Source organism: Telmatherina bonti (assembly GCF_933228915.1).
Source record: "Telmatherina bonti genome assembly, chromosome: 16".
Taxonomy (NCBI): Eukaryota; Metazoa; Chordata; class Actinopteri; order Atheriniformes; family Telmatherinidae; genus Telmatherina; species Telmatherina bonti.
The window spans coordinates 24,560,375-24,588,079 of NC_136614.1; the positions used below are offsets into that span (position 1 = coordinate 24,560,375).

The 27,705-nt window shown below is 38.5% G+C and overlaps 1 protein-coding gene across 4 annotated transcripts in view; it reads left to right on the forward strand.

Annotated features, from left to right (window-relative positions):
* akap7 (A-kinase anchoring protein 7) overlaps positions 1–27,705 on the forward strand; it is a 43,924-nt gene that overhangs the window by 3,863 nt on the left and 12,356 nt on the right. For 3 of the 4 annotated variants that reach the window (XM_079254931.1, XM_079254932.1, XM_079254934.1), the window contains exons 6-9: positions 1,933–2,093; positions 4,648–4,760; positions 5,494–5,540; positions 6,016–6,116. In XM_079254931.1, the coding sequence (XP_079111057.1) occupies positions 1,933–2,093; positions 4,648–4,760; positions 5,494–5,540; positions 6,016–6,116 (422 nt within the window). Of the gene's footprint in view, positions 1–1,932; positions 2,094–4,647; positions 4,761–5,493; positions 5,541–6,015; positions 6,117–6,620; positions 6,671–27,705 lie in introns of all 4 variants that reach the window. The other variant, XM_079254933.1, reaches the window with a different exon arrangement.

Consider the following 27,705-nt stretch of genomic DNA (forward strand, 5'->3'; position numbering starts at 1 on the left):
AATCCAAATATTGTCACTTGAAATATGTTCAGGCTTGTTTGAAATATTCAGACTATAAAGGTAACATTGCCAAATGGTTTTATGTCATGATAGGCTACTCAACTGAATAAGCTTCAGTGAAACTGTGGCATGATAAGTGGTAAGAGACTGAATCTGAAAACACAAAGTCCTTATTTCTGCAATTATAAAATAGCACTATGTGTAACAGTCTGACCGTTAAAATACCTGTTTCTACAGTGACATTTATGATGCACATTCCTGGAGCTGTCATTACCCGACAGTGTCTTGAGGCTGAGAAATCAAACTTCACAACTTTTGTTTTCTCGCGCCAGCATCTGGACATCAACAGAGCAGCCATTTTAAATGAGCACCATGGCTGATTCAGCAAAGAAACACAAAACGAAATTGGAGGAAGAGAGCAAAGATAACAGAGAAAGGAACAGAGCAAGAGATAGGACAAGAGTTAATGCTGGGCTGAGTTTCACCTGCTGGAGAGAAGTCAGAGAGCTGCATGATGGATGATTTAGCCGTCATCACTGAGAAAACCTGCCAGTTTCATCGTGCTTCTTTCCACTGAAATCTCCCTTTATTGTATTAAAAGATGCTGTGATTTATTGGTTAAAAGTAGATGCGTTGTAAAATTTTGTTGAAATGCTACCTCAGCACATCAGTTTTACCACAAGCACACAGAATATGTGACACTGTGGCGAACACAGGGATTAGCTTACAGCTGTAGGTAGTTGCAGTGTTAGCAGGTACATTGTTGTCTCTGTTTGACTGCAGACAAAAAAAGAAAAACACAAAAGAAGTGTGAGCGTACACCCAACACTGTTAATATGTTATCACATAGAGGTCTAACATCCAATGAAGTTGCTGAAAGAAAACTGCAAATGAGCGTTTCACTGTGTATTGGTATATAGATTAGTTGTTAAAGCTATGTGCATGTATGATCACTTATTGGACATGCATTCACAAATCCATATCAGCACTCTATATTGTGTTTCCACTTTAAGTAGTTTTTAAATAATCTGTTATTAAAGATGGAATATAATTTGTTTTGCTCATGTTTTTCAGTTTCTGTAATAACTCTGCCAGGAAACGTTCAGTAGTTCTCAAAACTGAGCTTCAATCAAACAAAGTACCGGTACCTTTAAGTTGGTTTCATCTTACAAGCCTATCCTCTCAAGGAAACCCACTCAGTACCTGTTTGATGGTGCAACATTGCTATAAAATCTTGCAGTTGACGTTGTACATGTAAAGAAGGTTGAAGGTTCTTCTAAAATGTTTGCAGATTTAGAAAATATATATTTTGATTGTGTGAAGGAACACTGTAAACGGTAGCAAAGGTGTTGTTATACAAACGTTTAACAAAGTAATATTTGTTTAAATTAAAGTTACCTTTTTTTTTTTCTTTTTTTTTTTTTTTTAAAATAAGTCAGATGAGCCTGAAGTAACGGAATTGCATTTTAACATGGTTATGAAAACCAAATTTTATTCTTTTTATGATCATCTCCATTCACTTCTAAATTCTGATCATATATTTTATATATTCTTCCTCTTAAGTTATTGTTTCGGATATTTTGATTTATTGGAGTGCAATAACCAGAGTAAACCAGTGCTACCAGTTTGTCAAACACCAACTCGTCCATTATATTTTTAGGTAAAAAGGAAATACTTTTACATATTGTGTGCTGATACACAACTGAACATTTCAGTTCAGTTTCAGTTTCAGTTGATCCAACTTAGTCGGGCTCTGTGTAAGCCACGTCATGTCACCATGCTCCTGCATAATCTACATCAGAAGATTTTGTGCATACTAATCACGAGATTCTCTTATTATGTAATGTGACAAGGAAAGTGAGAGAGGATTAAGTCAGGAATTGAGTGTGTGCGTGCGCTGTGAATATTCACATGTGTATACATCCTTTGCAGGGCAGCAGCCGTGCTGGCTCAGGCCGAGCCGTCAGTAGCTGAGTTGCTGGGTGGGCGGGATCTGGTGCTTCCCTTCACAGGGATCAGTCATTTCAGGAAGGAGGTAGTGTTTGTTGGACTTGCTACCGGGCAGCACAGACACACACTGGACAGCCTCGCAGGTCAGTCGCTGTCATCTGCACTTCTCGGACAGTCACTTTGCTATATGTTTCTTTTTTCTTTGTTTGTTTGTTTATGTTTTTCATGATCATTTCCTTCCTTGCTTTACCTTACTGGACTTTTAGTTGCTTTATTGGGTGTAAATGTGATTATAACAGTTGGGTTTCCGTGCCCTTTGGAGGGGTGGGGGAATCTGGGGTCAGGTGAAAAGTCTTGCAGCTCGTACTTAAACACTGGCTGGTGTGTGTGTCCTGATTTGAAGGCTTTGCTGCAGTGAGTGAAAAATGAGACAGTTTTAGGAAGTTGGGCGGTATATAATCATTTTTTGGTCCTAATCTGACACTCATTGAAAAGTCAGGATTTGTCAGAACTTTGTGCTTGCAATGGAATGAGCAGGGGATCTACATCAGGGTGAATTTTTAGCATTTCTTATAAGTCAAACACTAAAATATTACAGTGCAAGGATGTTTTTGTAAAATAATTATATTATTAAGTAGATAATAATTAAGATAAAAGGATTTTAATCAAGATGATTATTAAGTAGTCAAAGTGACCCCACTGCTTTGTCATTTAGTATAATGTTGAAGTTTGCAGATTTGGTCAAATTATTCTAATAATTTTGCCATAGTTTTTAAAAGAAATGTGATTTTACTTTGCGTGTGTGTGTGCCTGTCTGCTTACAGCGACACCATGTGATGAAGTGTGTGCAGAAACAGTGGATGTATGTTCTGCGTTGTACCTTCAGCAGCAGCATGAAAGCAACATTTCTAAGAGGATTCCAGTAGCATTTCTCTTGCAACACCAACACACACACACACACACACACACACACACACACACACACACACACACACACACACACACAGTGAATAAGCTTACACTTTGGTTAATGCTGTCCATTTCCACTTGGAACAGTTCAGCAAAACATGCATTAGTTCTTTAGACACGTGTACATGTGTGCAGCAGGGAATGGGGGGGGTTCTTCTTATTAACATGTGCGTCTTCCACCAAGTGTTATCTCTACTTCAGAGAGATGTTGCCTTTTTGTAGATGTAGGGTAAATGTTCTGAACATGCAGTTAACTCTTAACTCTCAGCAAATGCTGCTTCTAGAATAACTAGAAGTAAATGTTTTATGAAGGCATGATGAAAGCGCCGTAAATGACAAAACAATCTTCTAGAGTCAAGTTTCCACACAGAGACTTTGAAGGAGGTTAGATTGCCTGTTTATTCAGTTAAATATTATTATCATCATCTAGAATGACTTAATATTGTTTAGTTTTTTTTATTTTATTTTCTTTGTTTTGTTTTATTTTGGTATTGTTTGGTTTTGCTTTGTTGTAGACCATAAGCTGAATAAGAACGCTGTGATGGTTTTGTGCTTATTTCCTCACATCGACACACACACACACACACACACACACACACACAATCCATTAGTTGGGGCCTCACAGCTAACTTCTTTGCAAAGAAATAGTAAAACATATTAAGAAGTTTCAGATGAATTTTTTATGAGAAAGCTATTATCAAACATGTTCTTGTATCATTTTATAAGCATTAGTGTTTCCACTGCTACATATATTTGAATGTACAATTTGAGCAACCACTGAAAGTCCAGCATCAGGACGGGTTAGCATGGTTTTAGCAGCCAACTAGAGCAGATCCGGTCGTTTTTCCGAAACTGCCTTTAATATTCTCAACATGAAATATTTTTTGGCAAGAATGATAAATGGTGGCTGCAACAAACAAAGGAAGTATACAGCAGGATGTCGGACCTCCTTGTCTTCTTCTCTGCTTTCTCCACCACTGTTATTGATTATATACTAACCTTTCTTTCCCTGCAGAGTTCCTCTTTCTAAAAATACCCCTGTAGCTTTCCATTAAATCTAATCAGATGGTGTGTGCGCATCTTTCCTTGTGTATATGTGTCCTTGCTGGTGGCCCTGTTTATGTCCCAGCTCATTTATCTTTCTTGTTTATCATTAAAGTATAATTCATCATAATTTGATGGAGGAACGAGAATTGCATGCCACACACACGCATGGCATTCAGGATTTAAATTCATGTCATGTTCTCTGTATTAATGCTTTTTTTGGATTATATCAACTGACTTAGTCATTTTGGCCTTGGTAACCAAATCAGCCTTTTACCATGTAAAGAATATATGTAGAATGAGAAGATTGATGCTTTTTTTTTCTTGCACAAATACGTTGATGGTGATGGTGTTAATGATGATGATTACAGTGCTAATAGTGATTTATTTCCCATTGACGTTTGAAACACATGTACATCACTGTTTGCTCTGTTTGCATTTCATTTATTCTTTTTTTTTTATCTAAAGCACCTACACGAATGGTACTCTATAAACAAACCAGCATTCCCTTATTTTAGGCTTTAAATAGTTCATTTAAAGGTAAACTCGCTTGTTTTGCTTTGCTTTTTGTTATTAATGTTTGTATTAAAATATATATTTGACTTTTGTGACTGAATCATACATTTCTCTCTATAAACTTATAGAGAGAAAATGAAGCTAAACAGTTGTGCATGTGTGCTGCAGAGTTGTTGAGGAGCCGTTTTGAGGAGCAGGGTCTTCTGCAGGGGGATGGCCGTGGCTTTGAACCCCACCTCACCATTATGAAGCTATCCAGAGCATCAAATCTGCGATCTCAGGTATGCACGTGCACACACAACTAGTTAAGTAACTGTGAGCACACTGTGTGTAAAGAGTTGACTAATTTTCTAAAAGTGATTTGATCAGGTGAAATAAATATTGATATTGTTTCTTTTAATTGTGATTATTTATGATTAACATTAAACTTTTGAACACCCTGCAAAGTTTAAGCTAGGTGGAAAACGTCAACTTTTTTTTCTTATTCATCAAAAAAACTTCCAATTTTTTATTTATTTATATTTTATTAGTTCACTGACTTTACCAGAACTCCAGAAGCTGCAGTGTTGCTCCTTTCATTTTAAACATCCTGTTTTTAAAGCTTCCTTATTCGTCCTTTAGCCTGTAAAATGTATTGAACAGTAATTTGATACCATATTATTGTTATTATTGTCATCACTGGAAATGACTGACTTGCCAAGAGCCGACTACCTGTAGAGGAAAGGATTACATGGAGAAGTTACGCAAGGCAAGAGAAAGCTGTCTGAGAAGGGTGACAATAAAAACATGGCTAGAAAGAATAGAAATGAAATAAAGATGTATTTATAGGATGGTAAAATAGATATAAGATGCGATCAGGATGGAAGAGACAGAGGAAGGATGGCATTTATCTTTTTCCTTCTGACACTTGCTTGAACCTCATCCTGTCTGGCGCCTCATTTCTGTGTTTATCCAGAGGATGTGCAGCATGTGATGCTCTCAACAAAGACTGAATTTCCCTTATTTCTCTGTCAGGGTATAAAGCGCGTGGATTCAGCCCTTTACTCCGACTACACAAACAAGTAGGTTCTTGCTTTTTCAATTTATGACAAATACTTGTGCAAATGGTTACAATGAGTTTAATGGGCTTTAGTCATTATCAAAAGGTTTGTGCAATTTATGCAGTTTAGGTCTGCCGTAGCACTGCAATCTAAGTTATGTTTTATAGACTCTAGGTTGAGAGATTAATGTGAAAATAAATTTATTTTTATGAAAGTATTGAAATAAAGTGAGATTCGGATTAACTGTCTTCATTTTAATTTGCACTTAAAGTTTTACATGAACAGTATTGTATTTTTTTTTAATGGTTTTACTCCAGTTTTATTGAATTTTTGTAGGAAATTTACACATTAATTATGTTTGTATTTAGATTCATATGTGTTTTTGTGTGTTCCCATGGTGTCATGTGTCTGCAGTAACTTTACAAGCCGGGTAAACACATTTTCTCTGTTGCTAAACACTCGCTATCTCTTTGTCTCTTGGTGTCTCTTCACTCAGATTTTTTGGAAACCAGATGGTGGAGCGGGTGGATCTTTGTTCCATGCTGAAAAAGAAGCAACAGGGTGGATATTACCACACTGAGACTTCACTACAGCTGGGTTAGTCCTCACAAGCATGTCTTTATTTAGTCTTTTTCTGTCTCCATGTTTGAATTAGGAGCCAGCAGAGGGCGCTGTCTGCTCATATACCAGATGCTGAGTTCCCACAATATGTTGGTTTTAATGCCACTAGCTTTCTTTTGTTTTCATCTCTTCCAGTGAAATTGGATGGTAGCTTGTTTGTGTCTTTACTGTGCACAAAGCTTGGATAAGGCCACCTGGAGGTTTTGTTTCCACTGTAATTGAGAGTTAACACTGCTGCTGGGTCGATGTACTAGTTTCTGAAGTTGTTTTTTTTTTGTTTTTTTTTAAAAAAAAACACCATTTAACCTCATGTGGTTTGCAGAAGTTAAATGAGAGCCAAACTGGCCCAATCGAGAGCCACGGGGATACTCAAGAGCTAATTTCCATTTTCGACTCTTCTGCCCAGTTGCTCATTACCACCATGTCAGTTCTCTGCAAACTTGGCTGCCCTGTATGGCTGAAACTCCACTTTCCTTTAAGCCTTTAAGGTTTCGAGCTGTTCTGCAGAGACAAAACAAAAGGTTTTACAGGTAAAACGTGTCTTGATGTCTTGGTGTGCACTTTTTAGGTAATTGGCAGTTGTTTGTAAATAATTTCTAAGCTGTAATTGAAGTTTTAAAAGGCTTGATGTTGTGGTTTGTGGTAAAAGGGTGCCAGATGCAACTATTTACTGGATTGGTTCCCTTTTTGCACAGGGAGCACAGGCCAGTGGGGGGGGGGATTACTTTCTGACTGCATCACTCTTGACTGTGCAAGGATGAAACGCATTTCTGTACTGGTTGAGCTGCCACTTCTTGCCACAGAGAATCTAATCTAATAATGCAACAAACAATTGAACTCACAAGTTTGAGTTGCTATAAATGTCTAATCGTTTAAACTCAAGATAACAGCAAATGCAACATGCCCTGCCTCCTCCTGACTCGAGCCGTTACATTTAGATTCAAGAAAAAAAAAGGTTTTCGTTTAGTTTTTCATTTGTTAGAGCAAGTTTTGCCGGAGCTTTCTTTCCTTTCTCGTACACTATGTTGCCAAGACAAGATTGTGTGATGTGTGCTTTTATTTAAACCAGTCCCCTGATGATCACAAACCATGCAAGCTGACAGACAAACCAAAGATTTTTTTTTTGCGACAACTGTTACTAAGAAATCTTTGGGTTTGTGTCATAATGATTTAAACAGGCACATCATGAATTGCAGCTTTTTACTTTTTGCAAAAAGACTTAAATTGGTTTCTCAGTGGGATGAAAACGCTGATTTGCAGATATTCTTTCAACTCAATTTGCAAAAACAAATCAATAGCAGGGTTGGTGCTAATGAAGTGTGTGTGTGTGTGTGTGTGTGTGTGTGTGTGTGTGTTGGTATAAGTGAGAGAAAGCTGTCAGTTTTCACTGAACCAGGCTGTCAGTCTGTTTTTTTAGATCTCATTGTTGTCTTGGAGAGACAAAGAGTGACAATATTTGCGCGGGAGTGGAGACAGACCGGGGGGATGCTCACCTCACACGTCTCATCATCAGAAAGCTTGTGTTTATGTCAAGCGTTTTTCCAACACAATGCATGCATATTTAACATGGAGCGCAGCATCAACGTCTATCATATTATAGCGTGTAGTCTGCAGAGTGTAACAGAGTGGAGTGTTTAAATACAGAGATAATGGCTGCTGTGTGTGAGCAAAGTGGAAGGAATGGAAAGAACTTGGTGTCTGTGTAGTGTATCTTACACTTCTAGGTGAAATAAACTAAACTAAGGGTGTTGACAAAACTGTCAAATAAATTAATTGTTACGGATCAAATGAGTTGGGTGGTACAGTGAAAAGGTTTTGACTATTTTTCCTCACAACTGTTTTGAGCAGACAGCGTTTCTACTTTAGAAGATACTTGTGGTAGTTTAGTTGAATAGAAAATTTTGTTAAATATCTGCATTTGCAAAGTTCAAATTTTTAATAACCTGTACAAAAAGCCCGTTCCTTTTTTTCTGATTTTTGTTAGATATATTAAGTAATAGTTATATTCAGTATAAAACTGCTTTGTTACACCTGTAAAAAGTCTTTGATAGGCCATTATTTGTCCTGATGCTGCATTCTTGTCAATATGTTAGACTTTAATCATTTTTAAGAATTTAATACAAGTTGTACATTTATTTACTATATCATTTAGGGCTTTGCATCTTTAATAAGGAAATTTAATTTAAAAAATCTTTACACACTTTATGAAGGGAAGATACATTATTAGATAGAATAATAAAGTTGGATTTAATTTATCCTGATAAAACATTTATTTAGCAAGAAGGCTTTAATATGCATAACTTTCTTGTTTTATGTTTTAATCTTGAACTGCCTCCCATTCGTCCATTTTCCACAGTCTGTCACAGTCTGCACCAACCTGGTGGTCTCACACATTCATAAAATAGTTGGCCGTCAGGCATGACTGTAGTTTTAGGAGCGTCTGTAGTTTTGGTGAGTCTGCATCATCCACATTTGTTCATTAGATATTAGATATTGGTGTTAAACACACATTGTGTCTGGTAGAGAGATCACCCCAAATGGCTGCTCACCGTGGAGAATAAGTGCGTGAGAAGGAGATGGCAGTGATGACAGAAAGTTAATTAGTCTTTTTGCATTTGTCATCTTTGTTTCATACAAACACCAAAGGTGCTCATGCACTAAACATAGACATTCATCAGCTCTCCACATGTGACCAATAGCCAAGTTTGGCATCAATGTAAAAGAGCTCTACTATTTATTATTATCCTGATTCGATTCAGATATGATTTTCTTGGGTGCCGATTCGATTTAAATAGCAATTCTCACGATTTTTCGATATTGCAGATTTTTGTGGACTAAAAACAAACCAAAAAAAATGTACAAAATTTTTTTGCTCGTCATTTTTCTTTATTTCAATTAATAAAAAACAACACAGTAGCCAGACTGTCCTTCTGCTGCTATAGAGCCCAAGAAGACAAGTAAAAAGATCAATAAAAATGGCAAAAATGTCTATTAGAGATCTCACCCCTACTATTTATTCATATTTTGGACAGTTCTCATTTGCACCACTTGCACCTGTAATCTTTTTGCTTTGGTCTTTACGTTATCTTGTGATCCTAGTTAAGGATAACAGCTCTAATCACCATGACACACTCACACATGACTCCCACCCCTTTCTGTCGACAACACTCAGATTTGCTGGCCCTCCTCTAATTGGGGCAAAAACTGAAGCAGAAAGATTCCTGTTTCCTAAAGTCGACAGTTGTGGCCTCTGCTTATTGTTTGTGAGTTTGAAATCTTTAGCGTACAACCCAAACAGACTGCTTCTATAACCCAATTTATACAGAGCTAGACCTATTTTTAGATCATTAATTGCTATGACCAGACAACTACTTGGCTAAGAGCATGAAGACCAGACAAGATAGACATATTGATCACTGCAACGCTGGGACCTGTATATGATTACCAAGTCATACTGAACAGTGTTGATGTCGGCCAAACAAACTAAAGTGAAATTCAAACAAAGAAGCAAACAGGCTGAGTTGTGGCAGCACAACCCTTGTCTGCGTGGCTTGTTGTGCCAGGAAGGACGCAGCTTGGAAATCAATAGAAGAAATGGAACTCCCTGGTGAGAAGCACACCAGCAATCGTGTTACACACTGGAATCATTTTTCTGTGTGTCATCTGATACGATTAAGCAGATATCATTTTCCTGCACACATCAACTGTGATACAGTCTATTAAATCACATGCCTGCCACGCAGTGTATTACAATAAACCCATGAAATGGCAACAGCTGCACACTCTGCCTCAAGTCGAGCATCTCCCAAAGCATGTTGCAGTTTTTATCTATAACAATGGATGTCCTTGGCTTTCTTATAAACCTTTTAAATGGACCAGCAACAGATAACAGCTTGTTTTAAGCAACAGCAGGACACATTTGGCTAAAATGACTAAAGGAATGTTCAGCATGATGAACTACCTCATTCTAACAGTGTCCCCTTTTTTTTGCCATTGTTAGTTATAATTGCTGCCAGAACAAAAGTGAGAAAACACATTCTGAAAATGTCTTGGTTGAAAAGAGGCCAGCATTCACACCACAGCTTTAAATATCTGTAGTCTGTGGCCAAAAACACATGATGAGCTGTATGTGGCATCGCTCTCTCCATAGGAGAGCAATTATTCAGCCAGAATGCTGCAGCATTATGGCTCAGTGGAGATAATCATGCAGAGGGAATGAAGAAGTGACATCTCAACCACAATCCAACACATTCAGCCTGGAAGTCACTTTACATGAAGGATTTAAATTAGTTTGCAACTCAGTGTCAACCTGGAAACTTTCTGGAAGCCCAGATTCTTAAATGGCTTTGCAGATATTTAATCAAAACTGATGTTTTGGTTTCTGAATGAGGAAAATCACATAGATAGTAAAACTAGCACATTTTATGAGGCTGTTGAAGATGCATGAGTGAACGTTGTATAAGCCGGTTAATCTGATTGTTGACAGATGTAACCTCCTGCACATCCAGTCTCACAGGAGGCCACAGAGGTTCAGTGGGTCCCCCCCCCCCTCCTTTTGGTACTGCACACTGGTATGTGTCTGTGTGTGTGTACTAATCCTGTAATCCACAGTAAAATATCATCCACAACAAGCCTGTGACACAGTATGGAAAATGGTGTGTTTGTCTGAAGCGACTAAATCTAGAATACTAGACATAAGATCTACGACAAAAAGGAATCCGCTTGTTGTCCTTTCCACTTTTTTTGACAACACTTGTCACTAAGTAAATACTACAAGTCACAATATCCTTAAGGCAGGAAATTGTTTTTTTCTGTCAAATACAAAAGCAGGAAAAGAAGATAAGAAAACAGAACTAAGAGACAGAGGAGATCACTCTCATAGGAATCTATTTATTCTCTTTCCACACTCGGCTTTTGGATGTGACTGTAATATAAGCAAAGCCGCTCAAATGACTGAAAGTGTATGCCTCGCTTGCCTGATGTATGTATATTTGTACTGATAAGCTAATTCATCATGGTCATGCTGCTGAAGGTACTTGTTTAAGAAAATGCGAGGAATCTATTAACAGTTTTATTTTCCCTTATCTTAAGAAATGTGGGGTTTTTTTTCAGCTTTCAGATGTGATGGGCAGATAAATAGTGCAAAGACAAAAGAAAGTCCTAAATATGTTGGCATTGTGAAATACATTTCACATGCTTACCGTCTGTCTTTACACTATCGGATGGTCAGGGTAACGTTCTAGTAAAGGTGATACTGTTTCAGGGGAGTGATAGGTACATACACATACTGTTTGCAGGTAGAAATACACGCTAACTGACGCCCACAGACACAACTACGCACTAGTACAGATACACAGAACTGTAGCAGCATACACAAGCTGTTAAGGTGGTTTGTTGCTCTTTGACACTGTGATATTTTACAGAGATGAAGTTAGTCATATCTGTACGGAACGTGCAGAAGTGTTGTTTCTTTTAGCTCGCTGAAAGAAATGTTGGACTCTCCTCATTCTTATTTTCTACACACTTGCCAGGGAAACCGATAATATTTTAGTCCTTTGCATGTAAGGAAAATAATTTCTTCTGAGAAATGTTTAATCCAAAATGTACAACATTTGAGTGATGAAAGATAAATACGCCAAAACCTGCATGAGATGAGGATTTTGCAAGACGCTGCATCATTTGCATTTTTTTTTCTGCCAGCAGCAGTACTCAGCATTCTTGTGGGTGCATAAAGAAATTAAAACAGTAACCCGCGAGACTTAAATATATTGAAGGTTCCAAATGTTAATGTGTTGAAGCAGCACGTATGGAAATATGGCCGCATTCCTGCTGGCTCTATTTTCTTATGTTTAATTTTATTGAATAGATTCTCCTCACCTCATTTTCCATTCCCTTTGTCCTCACGGAACAAGTAACGGAGTTTATGAATGTCTCATTTATTACAAGAGCCTCAGTCTTTTCACCGTAGTGTAGCGTATATCCATCGTCATGTGTTAGTATTGCCAAACTTACCTTCGACTAGAAATATACAAAAAGCATCTACATGTGTATGATAGATTTTCTTTGCTAGACAAAATAAATGCATAGCCAAACACAGATAAGACTGAAATATTTGTACTATTTTAGTACCTTACTGAGATGTTTTGGCTGTTTTCTATATACAGTCTTTGGGTACAACCCCTTCACAGAAACCAAAGCACTTCTGGTCGTGAAAGTAAGTGTGAGATGGATGATCTACTGCTACGTTCGCATGTATGGAAGTTCAACTCCAGATAATGTCCACATATGAGATCATGTATATAAATGGATGACATCTTTTAACCCAGTGGTTGCAAGATTTTATGACCGTCTGCTGAGTTTGACTCTGTAACTCTCTGCAGTCTGATCCTGGAAGTACACATTAAAAAAAAAAGACAATTTTGGTAAATGTGTAACAGCCTTTGCTTTGCAGATATTGACAAAAAATAGATAGAAACTTAGGTTTGCCCTCAATAAAATAATGCTATTTAATGTCGGTAACTAAAACTTTAATGTGCCACCTGCAACAGACAGTGCTTGATCATTTGTTTTAAAATTAGCAGAAAATTCTCAGAAAGGAGAAAGAGGTTGGAGAGAAAGGAAGGAGAATCTAAAACAAATGTGACTGGAAGGAAGGACAAGTCAGAGAGATTGCAAAGGGGAGTGCAAGGAATGAGATTAAACATTGATGATAAACGAGAGGGTAAAGAGAAAAGAAAGAGAGGAGGGTAGAATGGGTTTGCAAAAGCAGTAGAATTTAACAGATAGGGAGGATGAGAAAGGCCGATAGGATGGCCAGACAGATGGTGAGAGAAAATCGAGAGTCTTCAGTTGAAGGTGACCTTAAACAGACGACCAAATTGGAGTTTGATATTAGATGCACAAGGAAGGAGGCTGATGTGGGCAAGCAAAGGAGTCGGGTAATGCAGTAAGAGAGGGGAAGGACTAATGGCAGAGTTGCAGTAAATTGATGAGGATTATATTCAGGCGTGGTAGGGTACGTTGTCCCTTTGTGGTTTTACATAAAATATATTTGTGACAATTGAAGGGAAGAAAATGTTTTTCTTTCTTTTTATGAAATGGAGGTCTGCGTCCGTATACTAACAACACACAACAAAGAGAGAATGACAAATATATTGAGTCTCTCTTTTGAATATCACATGCAGCAGAGGGTAAAAAAAAAAAAAAATTCTGTGTTGTATTTTTTTTCTATAAAGAAGGCCTTTATTTGTAGAGTTTGTATGTTCTTTCCGTGGGACATTGTTCAGTCTTGTGGCACGGTGGTGAGTTTGTCCATCAGAGTGTGCATGAACACTACGGAAGCTTAAATGTGTGTGGAAAAACAATACATACATACATTAGATTTACTAGGTCAGTTCAGCCCAAGGGAATAAGAAAGCCTGCAGCGGGAAAACACGACCAATGCATGTTCTTCAAGCGTGATTCTACAAAAATACACCAGGCTTTAATTCTCAACTGTCAGAGTTCAGTCATTTCTCAGAAAAAAATTTGTGACAAACAATCTTGTCTTCTCAGAGGGCAACATTCAGACCTCAGAACAACTAAGGGCACTTTCACGTCAGGCTTTATGATTCAAATACAAATCCGTTTGCTCAGAAAGTCTGCTTCGTTTCAGGGAATGTGAATGCGCCAAACATTCAAATTTGGATCAACGGAGCGAACTCGGTCCCCTTACAAACACAGGCCTCGGTCTATTTCAAGCAGACCAAATCCAGCAAGTGGACTACAAAGTCACAGAAAAAAAGTCACTTCCTGCATTTGACGTAATACATATCAATCACATTAAGAGTCCTCTGCCTCGTCTGGTGTTCATACTGCACCCATCATTGCAGGGTATTTCTGCAGTATACTTGCAAAATAAAAAAGCCAAAGCAGCAACAGTTTTGTCTCCATGTAAGTGCAGGAAAAGGAGTTTTCTTCTTCACACGGACCTTGTCCTCTCTTTTGTTAAGTACTTGTTCAGCGCCACCTTTGGTGGGAATGAGGATATATATTATTCTAATGGTTTTGGCACGTTTGGCCAAAGTGCAGCGTAAACAGGATCTCAGTCCGCATGGAAACACCCTCCTACAACTGACCTTAGTCCCCAATCGGACCAAGTCTAGCAGACTATCCTGATGTGGATGCACTGTTAACCAACCCCTGAAGGAGAATTCATTTGTAATCATTATTCAAAAGTGATAAGTACAGGACATACACATGAGGAATTAAGATGCGCGCTGCAAACAGGTCAGTGTGAGGGCATGAGTAGTTCTTCCAGCAAATAAGAAGTGGTACTACAGTGGTACTACATCTAATTGTACATGTAATGTTGATATTGACAGTTAGATGTGATGTTATGTGAAGCTTTTTTAAAGGCCCACTGCCGTCATCTGAAAAAAAAACCTTCTAGTGAAAATGCTAAAATGCCGGGCATGTCCTACCTATACTTAAAACAATCATATGCATAACATTTACACATTTATTTCTGCAACATTGCACTGCATCACTTATTACAGATGTGAATATGATCGTTTTTTTAAATATATTTTTTCATTCTAAGTTTAGTGCATTTGAGTATTGTGATAAATGGACTGTATCACTAGGGACTTGCATCAAGCATTTGTTTCAATCTCTGTGTGCATCACCTGCCTTGTGACTGACTAGGTTTGAGGCACTGTGAGTTTATACCTAGCAGAACAAAGGCGATACTGTTGCAGCTTTTCCTTTTGACATCCATGTCGCTCTCTATTGTGAGGCTCAAAAGAAAAAGTACTGAAAAGGCACTCAAACATGTTCTTCCAGATTTGCAAAATGGAACATTTCCGACAAATGTCAGGAAGGAACGATATCTACGTTGCTGTGGTTCATCCACACATGTTGTTTGTAAAAGCTACTCTTAGATGGGCTTAATAGTTTTGGACCAAATTTCTGTCACTTTCGGAAGATTGTCAGTGCATTCTGGCATGAGTTGTGTGTTGATTTGCACATTTGTTAAGTGTAATTGTCTCACGATGATAAAAATCAGAGCTCTTCAGTGAGAACGATAAAGCCCAACCAGTGAGAGTCATCAAAACTTTGTGAAGAAGCAAGTGATTGTTCAGAAAACTGCAGCTGTGAGCTGCAGTTGGAGACGGGACACAGTGTCGGCCGACGCAGCTGAGCTCAATGAACAATGTTGTGCAATGTTTTTGTCTTCATTTGCTGCTACATCTCTTCTCACCTCTTGTTTGTAGTGTTTCCTTAATGCTGCAGAGTGGAGATGTGCTTTTAACAAGGTCATTCTTGAATGCTCATGTACAGCTGCAAAAAGCATCCCTGCAACTGCAGAGTCATTGCCTAATTAAGGAGTAATTAACAAAGCTGCCAAAGAGCGCTGTAGGGGGAGTTTCAACAAAAGCCTTGTGGTTGGGAAGTTGTGTGTCTAATCACCTCACTACATAAACCCTCCATTGCATATAGAGCTACTCATCCAAACAAAATGCCATAAACAAGACATGTCTGAGTAATTGTGTCTTATTATTTCATCAGACAGTTATTGTTGTGAAAATGAAAATGCATTTCTCTGCTTAACTCAGTACATGACCTGACTGTCAAGTCATTGCTTGTTTTATAATTCAGACTGCTTTTTGCTGCGGGGAATGAGATATATATAAGCGTCTGTTGGTGTAATAGGCTGGACTGAGGCCTTCGTGTATGTGCATTTACACAGGCTTAAGTTGGCCTGATTGTTTGCTGCTTACTTGCTACCACTTCATTAAAATATTTCAACCAAATGACAAAATCTAAAACTTAGGAGTCAAATAGATTAATACGTTTTCATCAACATTGTCAAGTTTTACAAATGGATGATTCTGAACATTTTGTTTACTTTCCCTCTGTTAGAAAGATGCTTACAGTGTTGTGTTGTCCCAAGCGCCCCATGCGAATGGTATTTAGTTTGCAGTTCTGTGGCTAAGATGAAAGAGAAATCAGACTTTTTCAGCATACATAATAACATAAAAAACCAGTCTCCTTTTGCAAATATTCATCTTAACGTTCTGCTGGATTAACTGTACACCAAGGCATGGCATTGCAAATTAATACTGGGTGCTAGCTGCCAATCAGGAACAGTAATCTGTGGACTGATATGCATAATAACACAAGATGCCTTTAATTAAATTCTAATGTATATTTTGTTCATGATTCTCCATCTAGTGGCAGAAGGCAGAATAATCTGGATGCTGGATCACCCTCTACATTCATGTCATTCAGAAAAATGCACAAAAACCATTCAGACTCAAGGACGGAGCTTCCTTCATGACTTTCATTAACAAGCAGAGTGAGAATGACCTTTCCAAGGCCTAAATTAAATGTAAATATTAGGGTGGTATTTCATCAGAATTAACATTGATTAAACTTTCCATTGTTTTTAATGCTTATTGGACATGAATCAAAACATCCACTTTGCAGTATCAGACTCAATTACTGTTCCCAGCTTCCTAAGCAGAAACCTTTAACCGCAACCACTCTGCTGCCAAGGAGGACCTCTTTTCTTCCAAGAAGCTCCACACATCCCCCCTTCACTCATGAGCCTATTAGCAGCTGAGCAAGCGTAAACCTGGCAAAGCAACAGCTCCACATGGTATTCCTATTATTGTGCTTAAGCTTTGGGATACATAAGAATCTTACAGGATATCCTCCAACCCACCCACTGGGGAATAAAATTCCCATTAGGGTCAAACTACAGTCTATGAAAAATGAAAATTGTTCTTCTACAAATCTGACTGTTTCTGTCAGCTTTTACCTCAAACTACAAATTTATTGAGGTTTCTTTTAAGTTAGCATGTTCAGATTTTTTTTTCTTAATTTGGAAATATGACTAAATATATTTATCAAGCAGCAGGAATTTTGCAGACTGCTACACTCTTCCAGTATAAGTAGCAACAGCTCCAGTTTCCCCTCCAACACTGTCTTATGCAGATTGATAAGCACACTTCTTTAGTGCTTTTAAGCTTCATACATCTTTGTAATCCTGCTTTTAAGGTCCTAGTAAAGCCATTTCACCAACCGATCTTTAGGAAGAGCAGTGTTTGTCTTTAACCAGATTTAGTCTGGCTTTATGTATAGAACAGCTGCACACCCCACACGTCCGTGCACATCTCTTTAACTGCAAAACCCACGTAATTTCAAGATGACTATCCATAATAATGTTGCTTTTTTATAGTTTATTATTGCTGTTTAGAGACAGGATTAGTGTCTTAACTTTGCTGTCTTTAAATGCCATCTCTTAAGCAACATCAGTCAAGGGTTTCAGCATTTTTTCCATGTCATGGAAAAGCAACTATAGTGTGTATAAAAAAAAATATATTTCCCAAATACTACATAGTTACCAGATCTGCACAGTGATCACTTGTTATAAAATAACAAATATCTGCCATTGTGTTTTGGGGATGAGAAATTACTTGCTGATGAAATATTGCGGAAGAGTTTTCTGGCAGCCAATCACATTTGAACTTAAGCAACACAAAGTTATTCAATGCCTATTAAATTGAAACGATAACCATCCAAACCACCAGGTCAGACTCGTACATCCACAGTGTGAACGCCACACTGCTGTAGTTATTATTCATTTGCAGCTATTTTTTTTTTTTTAATGACTGCAGTATTCAGGATGATAGGAACTCGATTTAAATGAGAGTCTGTTGATATTTTACCCTCGTGCCTCAAACGCCATCTTGGCATGTTAGCATCTTGGCTCCTAACCGCTACCGCTACGTAACTACATTCAAATTAGCCGTGGAAATAATTTTAATGGAATATTGTTTTTCCTTTTAGGGATTATTCTAATGCCCCAGATTGTAAATGCGAACTCATTAATAACACAGATATAAGCAGTGGCGGGTTGCAGCTGCTGCAGGTTCAATAATCATATTCATGCTACTGAGATAAGAGGAGGAGGAGCTTATAAACACCCCCCCCCCCCCCCCCCCCCCACACACACACACACACACACACACACACATACAGTGTTGTCTGCTGTCTCCCCATGCGTACCTCTCCCTTTTCCTCTTCCAGGCTCATGCCACACTCTTAAGCGTGCTCACCATCTTTCATAAATACACATTTACTCGAGAGCGCTCCCACACTACACCCACCTCCTCTGTCCTCATCCACACATGCATTTTTCCTTATTCATACACACCCCTCCTCCGCTTTCCCTACTTCAAACACACACACAAAAATAAAAACTCTTTTTGCCTCATTGTCTCCTACACATACACACACACACACACACTCTCTCTCTCCAGCTCTTTTTCTCTTTCCTCCCTCCTGCTCTCTTTCTCTCTCCCTCCCTCTTTCTGATGCACAGACCCCTCCTTCCTGTGTCAGTGCAAAGTAGAGCAAGAGCAAGGAGCCACTCGTTCATTTTTTCCCCCCCCAGCATCGGCTGTCTTGCTCTGGCTTCTTCTGGCTGCACAGAGGGAAGGGGAGGTTGTTATTTTTTTTTTTTTTTTGTTGCCTCCATCGTCACTGGGTTTGTGTTGCACTTTGAAGGGGGGGAGAAGCAGAGCGCAGTGGGCAAGGCAGGAAAAGATAAACTGAGAGAGACAAGGGGAAGAAGCAGGATACTCGCTCTGTTTATCTGTTTGCCTTCCAACAACGGGGCTGAGGAAGAAGAGGGGTAACAGCAGGGAGAGGGGGAACAGGAGGAGAAGGAAGGAGGTGCCATGGGTCAGCTGTGCTGCTTCCCTTTCTCCCAAGCGGAGGAGAAAATCAGTAAGTATCTCCTGCTCGCGTGTCCATGCGTGGGTGTGTGTTGTTGGAGCAGCCAGTTGGGCTGATATTCTCAATGGTGCTGTCTGTCGGAGAAACTGCTCGCATGCATTGTTGAAGGCTAGCGCTCATCATGTGCCTGTGCGCATTTCATCATATCAGCTGGCTACATATGTGCACACCCCAACTTAACATGTTCGTATGTGACCTCAGAATGGACGAGGAGTGCTTGTCCATGCAGTTCCATTTTTGTGCAGCCTGGTTCTGTCTGTGTTAGTAGGAATATAGTTATATTTAACCTCTTTTATTCAGAAGAATGCTTTTTAAATTGCTTGGTGATTCTGCCTGACCACATGACAGCCTTACATAAAATAGTTCCCTTGTTTTAAGTTACTGATCATTTTCCCGAGAGTCCTCCCATTGTAAATGTCAACCTTTGGATCTGAATATGACGCCTGTTTTTAAATCTCACGCTGATTGCATTTAGTCACCAGATTGTAAACATAGATAGATAAAAGGTTCACTGCTGAAGTATAATGTAAACTAAAATATATATAGTTAAATTTAGTGTTTAGTACAGAAACACAGTGAGTTCTGTAAACTTTGCTTTCTCTTGGAATTTTTGTATTTATGTGCTTTCAGCTCTTTTCTTCACAGCCTCTGCTGATGTGTTACTTTTTTTCCCCTGACATCTGCCAACTGTTGATCTGCAGAGTGGTGCGAAAGCAGCAACAGGTTGATAATTGCAGATGTGCCACATGTCAAACTTAACAGACATTTTCCTTTTTAGTTCTGTCATGATTTTCATGAACGGAAACGCCACACCGCACGTTTTTGTGATGGCACAAACACCAGAAGTGTTTCAAAAGCAATGACTGAAGGAGAACCTTACAAGAGACGTGACAGTGGTACTTTCTTCTCAGTTATGTGCATTTCAAATCCTTTTTGTAAACAAATTTACCAACCAATAGTTTTGTTAGCATGTTGGGAGAAGCACTTCATCAGGAGCTCATGTGATGTTCCATAAGGCCACTCGCGTGTTGGCCAAAGATAATCTTTAACATAGTGGGGGAAAAAAAAAAAAAAAGCTCTGGTTTATGTTGTCATTTTACTAGATTTTCAGCAATGTGCCAGAACTCATTCAGCTGAATCTTCCAGTCTGAAGTCTGTATATCCAGATGTTTTCTTTTTCTTTTTTATTTGAGAAGTCCTAGTACTGGAAACAAATAGCTGCCATCTTCTTCCTTTCTCAGTGTACACTGTTGGACATTTAGCTGGAAAATACTAAAATACCAGCTGCACAAACAGGAATTTACCATATTTTATGGTACTTCTGTTCACATTGAAACACCATTAGGTTTTATACAGTAAAGAGTATTTGCTGAAATTTTTATTTATTTATAAAGAATTATTTCTGCTTCTTTTAATTAAACCCCATAAATCTACACCAGTTTTCTTTTTTTTTTTCTTTTTTTGCAATGCATTAAAAACTCTTCGGCAATTAAACACTAAATTGTGTCATAAAGACAAACATAAAGCTTATATTTCCAGTTTAGTCTCATCATTAATGTTATTTAACTTTATGCAGCAACATTAATCTTTATTACTTTATGGCTGAAGTCCAGGTGGTAGCAGATAAGTTTTCCAACAATCATGTTTGCTCACTAAGTTATTTCTGATACTTAATCCTAAATTTCCTCAAGAACATCCAGCTGCTCCCTACGCTCATGTAGTCAGTGAGTGATGGTGGGTGTGTTTGTCAGGAAATACCGTGTACTGCTGATAAAGTTACAGCAATCTGCTGTTATTTGTAAACTGGTAGAATCAAGAGTAAGTTTGCGTGCAGGAGACAGAAATGTATCAGTTAGTCCCAGTCATCTATGCATGTATGCAGGAGATTTACACCATTTCTTCACAGTTTACAGAACCGTGACATGTCAAGGCTCTTGTATCATCACCTCCGAGTTAAGTATTAGACACAGTTGGTGAATTAGCTGGAAATACAACTTGTAGGCCTTAAATTCAGATTCAGCTTGATATCAAAGAAAATTTCTCTCCATATTAGATGAATAAGAAAATATCCTTCAAGTGTTGAGCTTAGCAAAACATTCAGCAAAGTGAAGGTGTCAAACACCTGCCTGGCAGGCAAAGATGTGGGAAAAATACATTTCGGATGAAGTTTGTATATGATCAGGGGGCCACAGATCGGTCTGATATCTGCACAAGTTTTGTCTGTTAGTTGTTTAAACGCCAGCGTTATCTAACATGTTACACAACATCTGGCATCACATGAAAATTAAAATTGATACAAAGTCAAAGTAAAGGCTTGAATTTTCCCCTAAACGACAGAAATAATAAAGGGGAAACTGCTGCTTGTCATGAATGAAATGAGCTCCAGAGGATAATTAGCGGTGCAGCTTGTGGTTTGATTACAGCTTCCTCTATTATTATTGTCAGGCAGCTGAAGTGTGATGCAGCTCATTTTGTGTTTTATTTGAATGCACTTTGTGTTGGTGCTGCTATAGGATGTAAAAATGATCTGCAGTCTCCTTTGGGGAAGTTTAGCAATTTACATGTTTGTTATAAATAGCTTCGTTCACTGTTTGAAACTAAATGAGCGTGCTTTATTTAGCTTTTTTGTACTGTTTAGGTTAATTAAGCTATTTTCCAGGGTTTTTCCTGATGTTTTGGAGACTAAATTGGTTTGCTAACTTGTTTGTCTAAATTCATTCCAAAGCAAGAAGCTTAATTTGATCTAAAGATGAAAATAGAAAGAATGATCTTTTCATGCCTGCAAGCCAACATTTTTTTCTTAATGAAAAGAACTAAAATACTGCGCTGTGATTTTCTACATTTTGTAGTGTCAAGATGGAAGATATTCTCTAGATTTATGCCAAACTAACTTCCCAGCTGGATTAAAGATTAAACCGAGTAACGAGGCAACGGAATGAGCCATTGATTTATGTGTTTGTGTTTGCACCTTGTACATACGATCACGTTGATCATTAAGTCATAAACACAGACTTTGACACTGGCTGAAAAGGCAATTCTGAAAATAGCTTTTGAGTGTGTAGGAGCATATTTGCTCTTCTCTGGCACTGCGCTGGTAAAGACAGGAATAATCTACTGGGTTCTGTGTGCACTCTTCCTGCTTCCCTCTCTTTCTATTCCTCCCTCCTGTGTTCTCCTCGCTGCGTCCCTCTCTCTTTCCCCGCTTCCAGCTGCATTGCTATAAACAGTCGAGCCACTGTGCCCTACTTCTGAGCGGAGAGAGATGGAGAGAGAAGGGGAAAGGGTGAGGCAGGGATTGAAGACTAATGAGGGGGAAAAGGAGGGAATGGGCTTAAAGAGAAATGGTGTTGTTGAAACAAAAGCAAAGGCGATCGGAGGGAGGCAGACAAACAGTGGGGAGCGTGTGTGCATGTATACTGCAGGTCAGATGCTCCCCCTGTGATGTGGTGACATCCTCCCTCGTGAGCACAGCAAGACACGTGCATGCACGGATGTTGGCGCGATGTATTTGTGTGTGAACACCACTGTGACCGAGATGACAAGCTGTCGCGTAGCGGCGGTAGCAGCTACTGCAGGTGACGAACATAAAGATCCATTCACACAACACACGTCCGCGTGTAAACACGTGTTAACAAACAGCAACAGTTGAATTAGCTGCGTCACACGTCGTCCTGGTTTGCATTTAGATTCAGTTCATTTGTTGCAGTGGCGTGTCGGTGTATCTGCTCGGCTGTGTGATCTCTGGTATGATTTGGTAAAAGCACCAGTTGAAAAATCAGGTGTGGGTGACAGTGCGCTGTCTATCGCTGCGCCTACTCAAAAACATCAAGCGTCTACAGACTGCACTTACTTGTTAGTTACTGTACATGAAAACTTCACAATTCAATGTTGGTTCTTCACTGAATTGATTCACAATGCTTGACTTCTGTACAATAGGGCTGTGACGATATACTTTCATCACGATTCGGTTCCGATTTTTTGGGGGCCACTTCAATTTAAATTGGCATTCTCACAAATCTTCGATACTGCTGAATTTTGTAGACTAAAAAGAAACCAAAAAAAAAAAATGTACAAAACTTTTTTGCTAGTCAGTTTCTTGATTTCAATGAGGAAAAAACAACACTGTAGCCAGAACATCATTCTGCTGCTATAATGTCCAAGAAGAAAAGTAAAAAGATCAATAAAAACAATTAAAATGACTAAAATTTTATAATAATTTTTATTTACTTGAAAAGAAAAATTGATTTTTTTTTAACAAAAAAATCTATTTAAAAATTGTGGAGCAAAAAATCCTGAGATCGGATTTTTCTAGCCATAGTACGAGATTGTTAACCCAACCTAGCACTCCACTCTGCGTAAATCTAATTGTTGTTCCATCTTCACTTTTCAAAAAATTAATACTGTTGTATTAAGAAAAGAAAAACTCCAACTAAACATTTGTCGTGCCATTTGACAGATTTTAAGCTACGACTGTCGGAACACATGTCGGTAAATCGACTTTGCATGACTTTAAACGCGCATTCACACCAAGTTAGTCCAGTGCTGCAGTTTTATCTCTTCAACAAGCAGTTCTAGGCTTACTGGACGATCCCGTAGCACAGAACCAGCTGTGTTTAGCAGGTCAGTGAGTTTCTTTGAGTCATTGCCTGTGAAGCTGCTGTCCCGGAGAAATTTCTACGCTTCACCAAAAATTTCTAGAAGCTATGCAAAATTTAGCTGAAAACCCGAACAGACCGAAGGTTCATATTAGAACTTCATAGAGGGATGAAGGGTGGAAGCCATCATGGATTTATAGCCTTTCAGCTTTTTATAATATGTCTACCTACAGGTAATATTTTGTCTGAAAACCCAAATCTCTTTGCATTGCACATAAACATATAAATAACTGGAGAACCGTTGGAGGCTTTTTCTCTCCCACATTGTCCATCCACCTCCTTCTCATGAACATGAAAACCTCCAGGGATTTATTTTTTTTAATCAAAATGGGTACAGATGTTCATTTGTAATGAAAGAAGAATTTATTAGGCTCAGGTTTTTTTTCATGAATGCCTGAACAAATTTTCATTTACATATTTTGACTAGAGAATAAACTTGTTAGAATTTGATTGGCCAGGTCAACACCAACTTGACAGCAATAAATAACATATAAAGTTACAACTGAAGAACTGATTCACTGATGTTTAGAAACAATCAGGTCCTTTCGTTTGTGCATAAAGACAATAGTTACAATTCATTTTAATCTGAATCATGTTTTCTTATGAACTTTCTCGTTGTCTCTGATAAAATATAAGAACTACAGCATCTCTACAGTCTGTTGTGTAAAAAATATCTTATTTTTTAAAGGCAAAAACAACAATCAGCTAATCACTGATGTAATTCAATCATGTGATAGCTGTAGTCTTAATCCAGATCTGATTAGGTCTCCTTAAACATAAAACAGGCTTTTGAGGGTTCCCTGTGAAGTATCCAACCAATCAAATGACAACATAAACACATGATCATTAGATCCTTTTATCATACAGCTGCTTTAAGAGTCCACTCCTTGGATCTGAAGAGTTGTCCCACAATTATTTCACATATTATGATTATTTATCCCACCTCTGTTTTCGTGGTAAACTCAGTGCTTCTGTTTTTCCCATAGTCATTACAATGCTGTCATTGGAATTTAAAGCTGTAATTACTGGCATTGTGCATTGTGATTGGGTTGCGTTGCATAAAAACAAACTGCAACATTTCTGTCACATCATTGGTTTGGGTTTTGATAAAGTTAATTCACCCCTCACGTAGAGTCACCTCTTACTTGAAGAGCTGAATGAAAGCCTCTGTGTCTGGTGTGCCAGAGCCTGAGCTGCTCATTTGGATTAACCGTGTAACTGCAGCTCAGAAATGACCTTGATCAGAGATGCTTTTCTTTTGTAGGGCTTTGCACATTATGGTATCAAAGAAATTGATTTAAGGTAATCAGATATTTATATGTATTTTAGCTGTGCTGACGAACCCAGCAGAGCGTGCATAACCCTGGTGAAGAAATGGATGTGGAGGGGCGCACAGCGAGAGGAAGAAGATGCATGCAGCGCTGTGTAATTCAGCCTTTTCTTCTTCCATGCTGTCTCCTGCATGCCAACTTTTCTTCTCAGGCTCAAGACCTCTTAGTGTTAACTCCTTCATGGTGTATTACCATGCAGCCAGCTTAAGTAGAAACACTCAAATATTCACATTATTTGTTTGTGCTTTTAAACTTTGTGTGGTTTTATGTAACCTGCCAGGGACTGCTCAGCAGCCCGGGTCACTGAGCAGAAAAAAGACAAGTCCTCACAAAGAGGAGGGAGTCAGAGTGAGGTTTGAATTGCAGCACTCTTACACCGCAGCTCGCCCTAAAGGAAAAATGTTCTCACTTTCTGTCAGATAAAGACAACCGCTTGGTATCTGTTGTCTTTTTTTTAAGGTGCAATCAATATGAGATATTCAGAGCTTTGTCTTCACTGTTTGCTTGTGTCTGATTGGATCACAGCCAGTCTCTCTGTTTGGCTGGACATTGTTTAAAGTCCACATATTTTAAAACCACACCAAGCTGCTTCTACTTTCGGAAAGATTTCTTGTATATTTTAAAGCTGTGAAGATAATATTCATTTAGTTAGCATTTTATTTACGTATACAGATACAAGGATCTGTTACAATTCACATTCATGGCTTGATATAATATTATAAGTTAGCTAAAAATGTGATATTTACTGTTGTCACACCAGAAAAGAGGTTCAGCCAATCAAAGTAGGGCTTTTTTAAGCTGAATGTCCATTCACATTACAAAGAAAGAGCTGTTTATTTGATCTGCACACACAGGGTTCACATGCAACACACTTGCCCAGCGGCGCAGCTCTTACCTGAAACCTGTCCACTGAGGCACTGTTCACATCAGAATAGCCCGCTGGACTCCATCAGATCGGGGACTTGGTTCTGTTAGGGGTGCAGCGTTATTTCAGACCAAGATTGCATTACTCTGCACTTCTCAAAAAAAAGGACCTTTTAAAAGAAAAAAAAAAATTCAGTCACCAGAGGGAAGAAAATCTGGATCTGCATCAGATCCTAGTGGTGTGGGGCGGTCCGATTTCTATCAAAACTTAAACCAGATTCTTCCACAGCCGACCATGTGAGCTAATTCTCCTGTTCAGAACAGACTATTGCCTCACAGATACGTATGTTTTGTTTGTGCTAACCTGCGATGCAATAAACCCACAATTCACTTTGTTTTGTTGTCCACTTCCTGTATTTAAGTCGCTTGATATGGACCAAGATCTGCGGACCGAGTCTGCTTCTTTGATCCAAATCGCAATTCGTTTGAGCTTTCACAGTACCCCAGACTTTCTGACCAAACAAACTAGAATCCCAAGAAAAAAAAGCTGATATGAAGTATTAAAAGATCCTGTGCCAGAAGTCTGTCTTAGCGCACATTCACTTGATTCATTTCATTTGAATCCGAGGCAGTTTGCTTGGAAAGTCTGTTTCATTAGAGGTAATGTGAATATGCAAAACAAATTCAGATTTACCTGTGTTGGAGAATAAAAACATTTTTTTTCAGTTCAATTCATTTGAGAACGGAGTCTCGGTCCCCGACCCCAACTGAACAGAGTCCCCAATCGGACAGAGTCTAGCAGACTTTCCCGATATAAATACAAGCTTAAATAAGACAAAGCAGTGTAATATTATACCTAAACTCCTGCTTCTGTAGTTATTAGTCCTGTAAAATGTGTTTTGTGTGTTTTAAAGTTTTAATCATGAAAAGTCTTTAATAGCCTTAAAAAGGCTTAAATATGACTCTTGACTTTTTAAATGTAAAAACTAATGTGGTTCCATCCCATCTGCCTACTAATGACATTGTTCTTCAGCGTCCCCTGATTCTGTTAACCTCTGCAGTGGCCAGTTCTTATACTGGGTTAATTCAGCTGCACATGTTTAAACCAGAAAGCGACCAAAAAAATTAAACTGAATTATACAGAACTTTATGCAAGTGGAAATAAGAAATTGGTAGAAAAGCCACGTTACAACAGCACATAGACCTGCAGGACTGTGAGAGCAGGATGGAGAGAAAACACATGACAACTCACTCATATTTGTGCAGTTACCAGGAAAAAAAACATCAGACTTTATGATTAGTTTAGTGGCAAAATCCAGGTGGTGTTGTGGCCGATTTAACAAAACTGCCAGAAACACTGCCACATTAATCTGATTTAATTGGATCCAGAAAACATATGCAGATTCTCCAGTCTTCCACACGGTACACACAGGCTGACTTGAGTTGCATTTCATTAATTGTAGGTGAAACTGTGCAGATTCAAAGCTGAAATCCTCCAGCCGTGGTGTTGATAGCTGATTTTGATGATTATACATCTCACAAAAGATTTTAAGTTACCAAAAACTTGACAAGTAAAAAAACCTGTTTTTATCAGAGAGGTCTCTAAGTTTCTCACAAGCTGACATGGATTGGTTATTCAGCTTTAGACATGGTTTGGTTATTCAGCTTTAGCTGTGACGGCATTTTGTGTGTATCATAATGCTTAAAGTCAAGCAGACCAAATTCAAATGAACGTGCTTTTCATATGAGTTGTCCTCATTTCACAGTATATGAAGGCACACTAGTCAGCCATTTCTTAAGTCTTCATTATCATCATCATATTGTTTAGAAGCAGCGAGTGTGAAAGTAGAGCTCTGATGGTGTTCACTACGTCAGTAGAGGGATTTATTAGCTGTGAAACTGCCATCAGTTTTCTGGGTTGGAAGAACA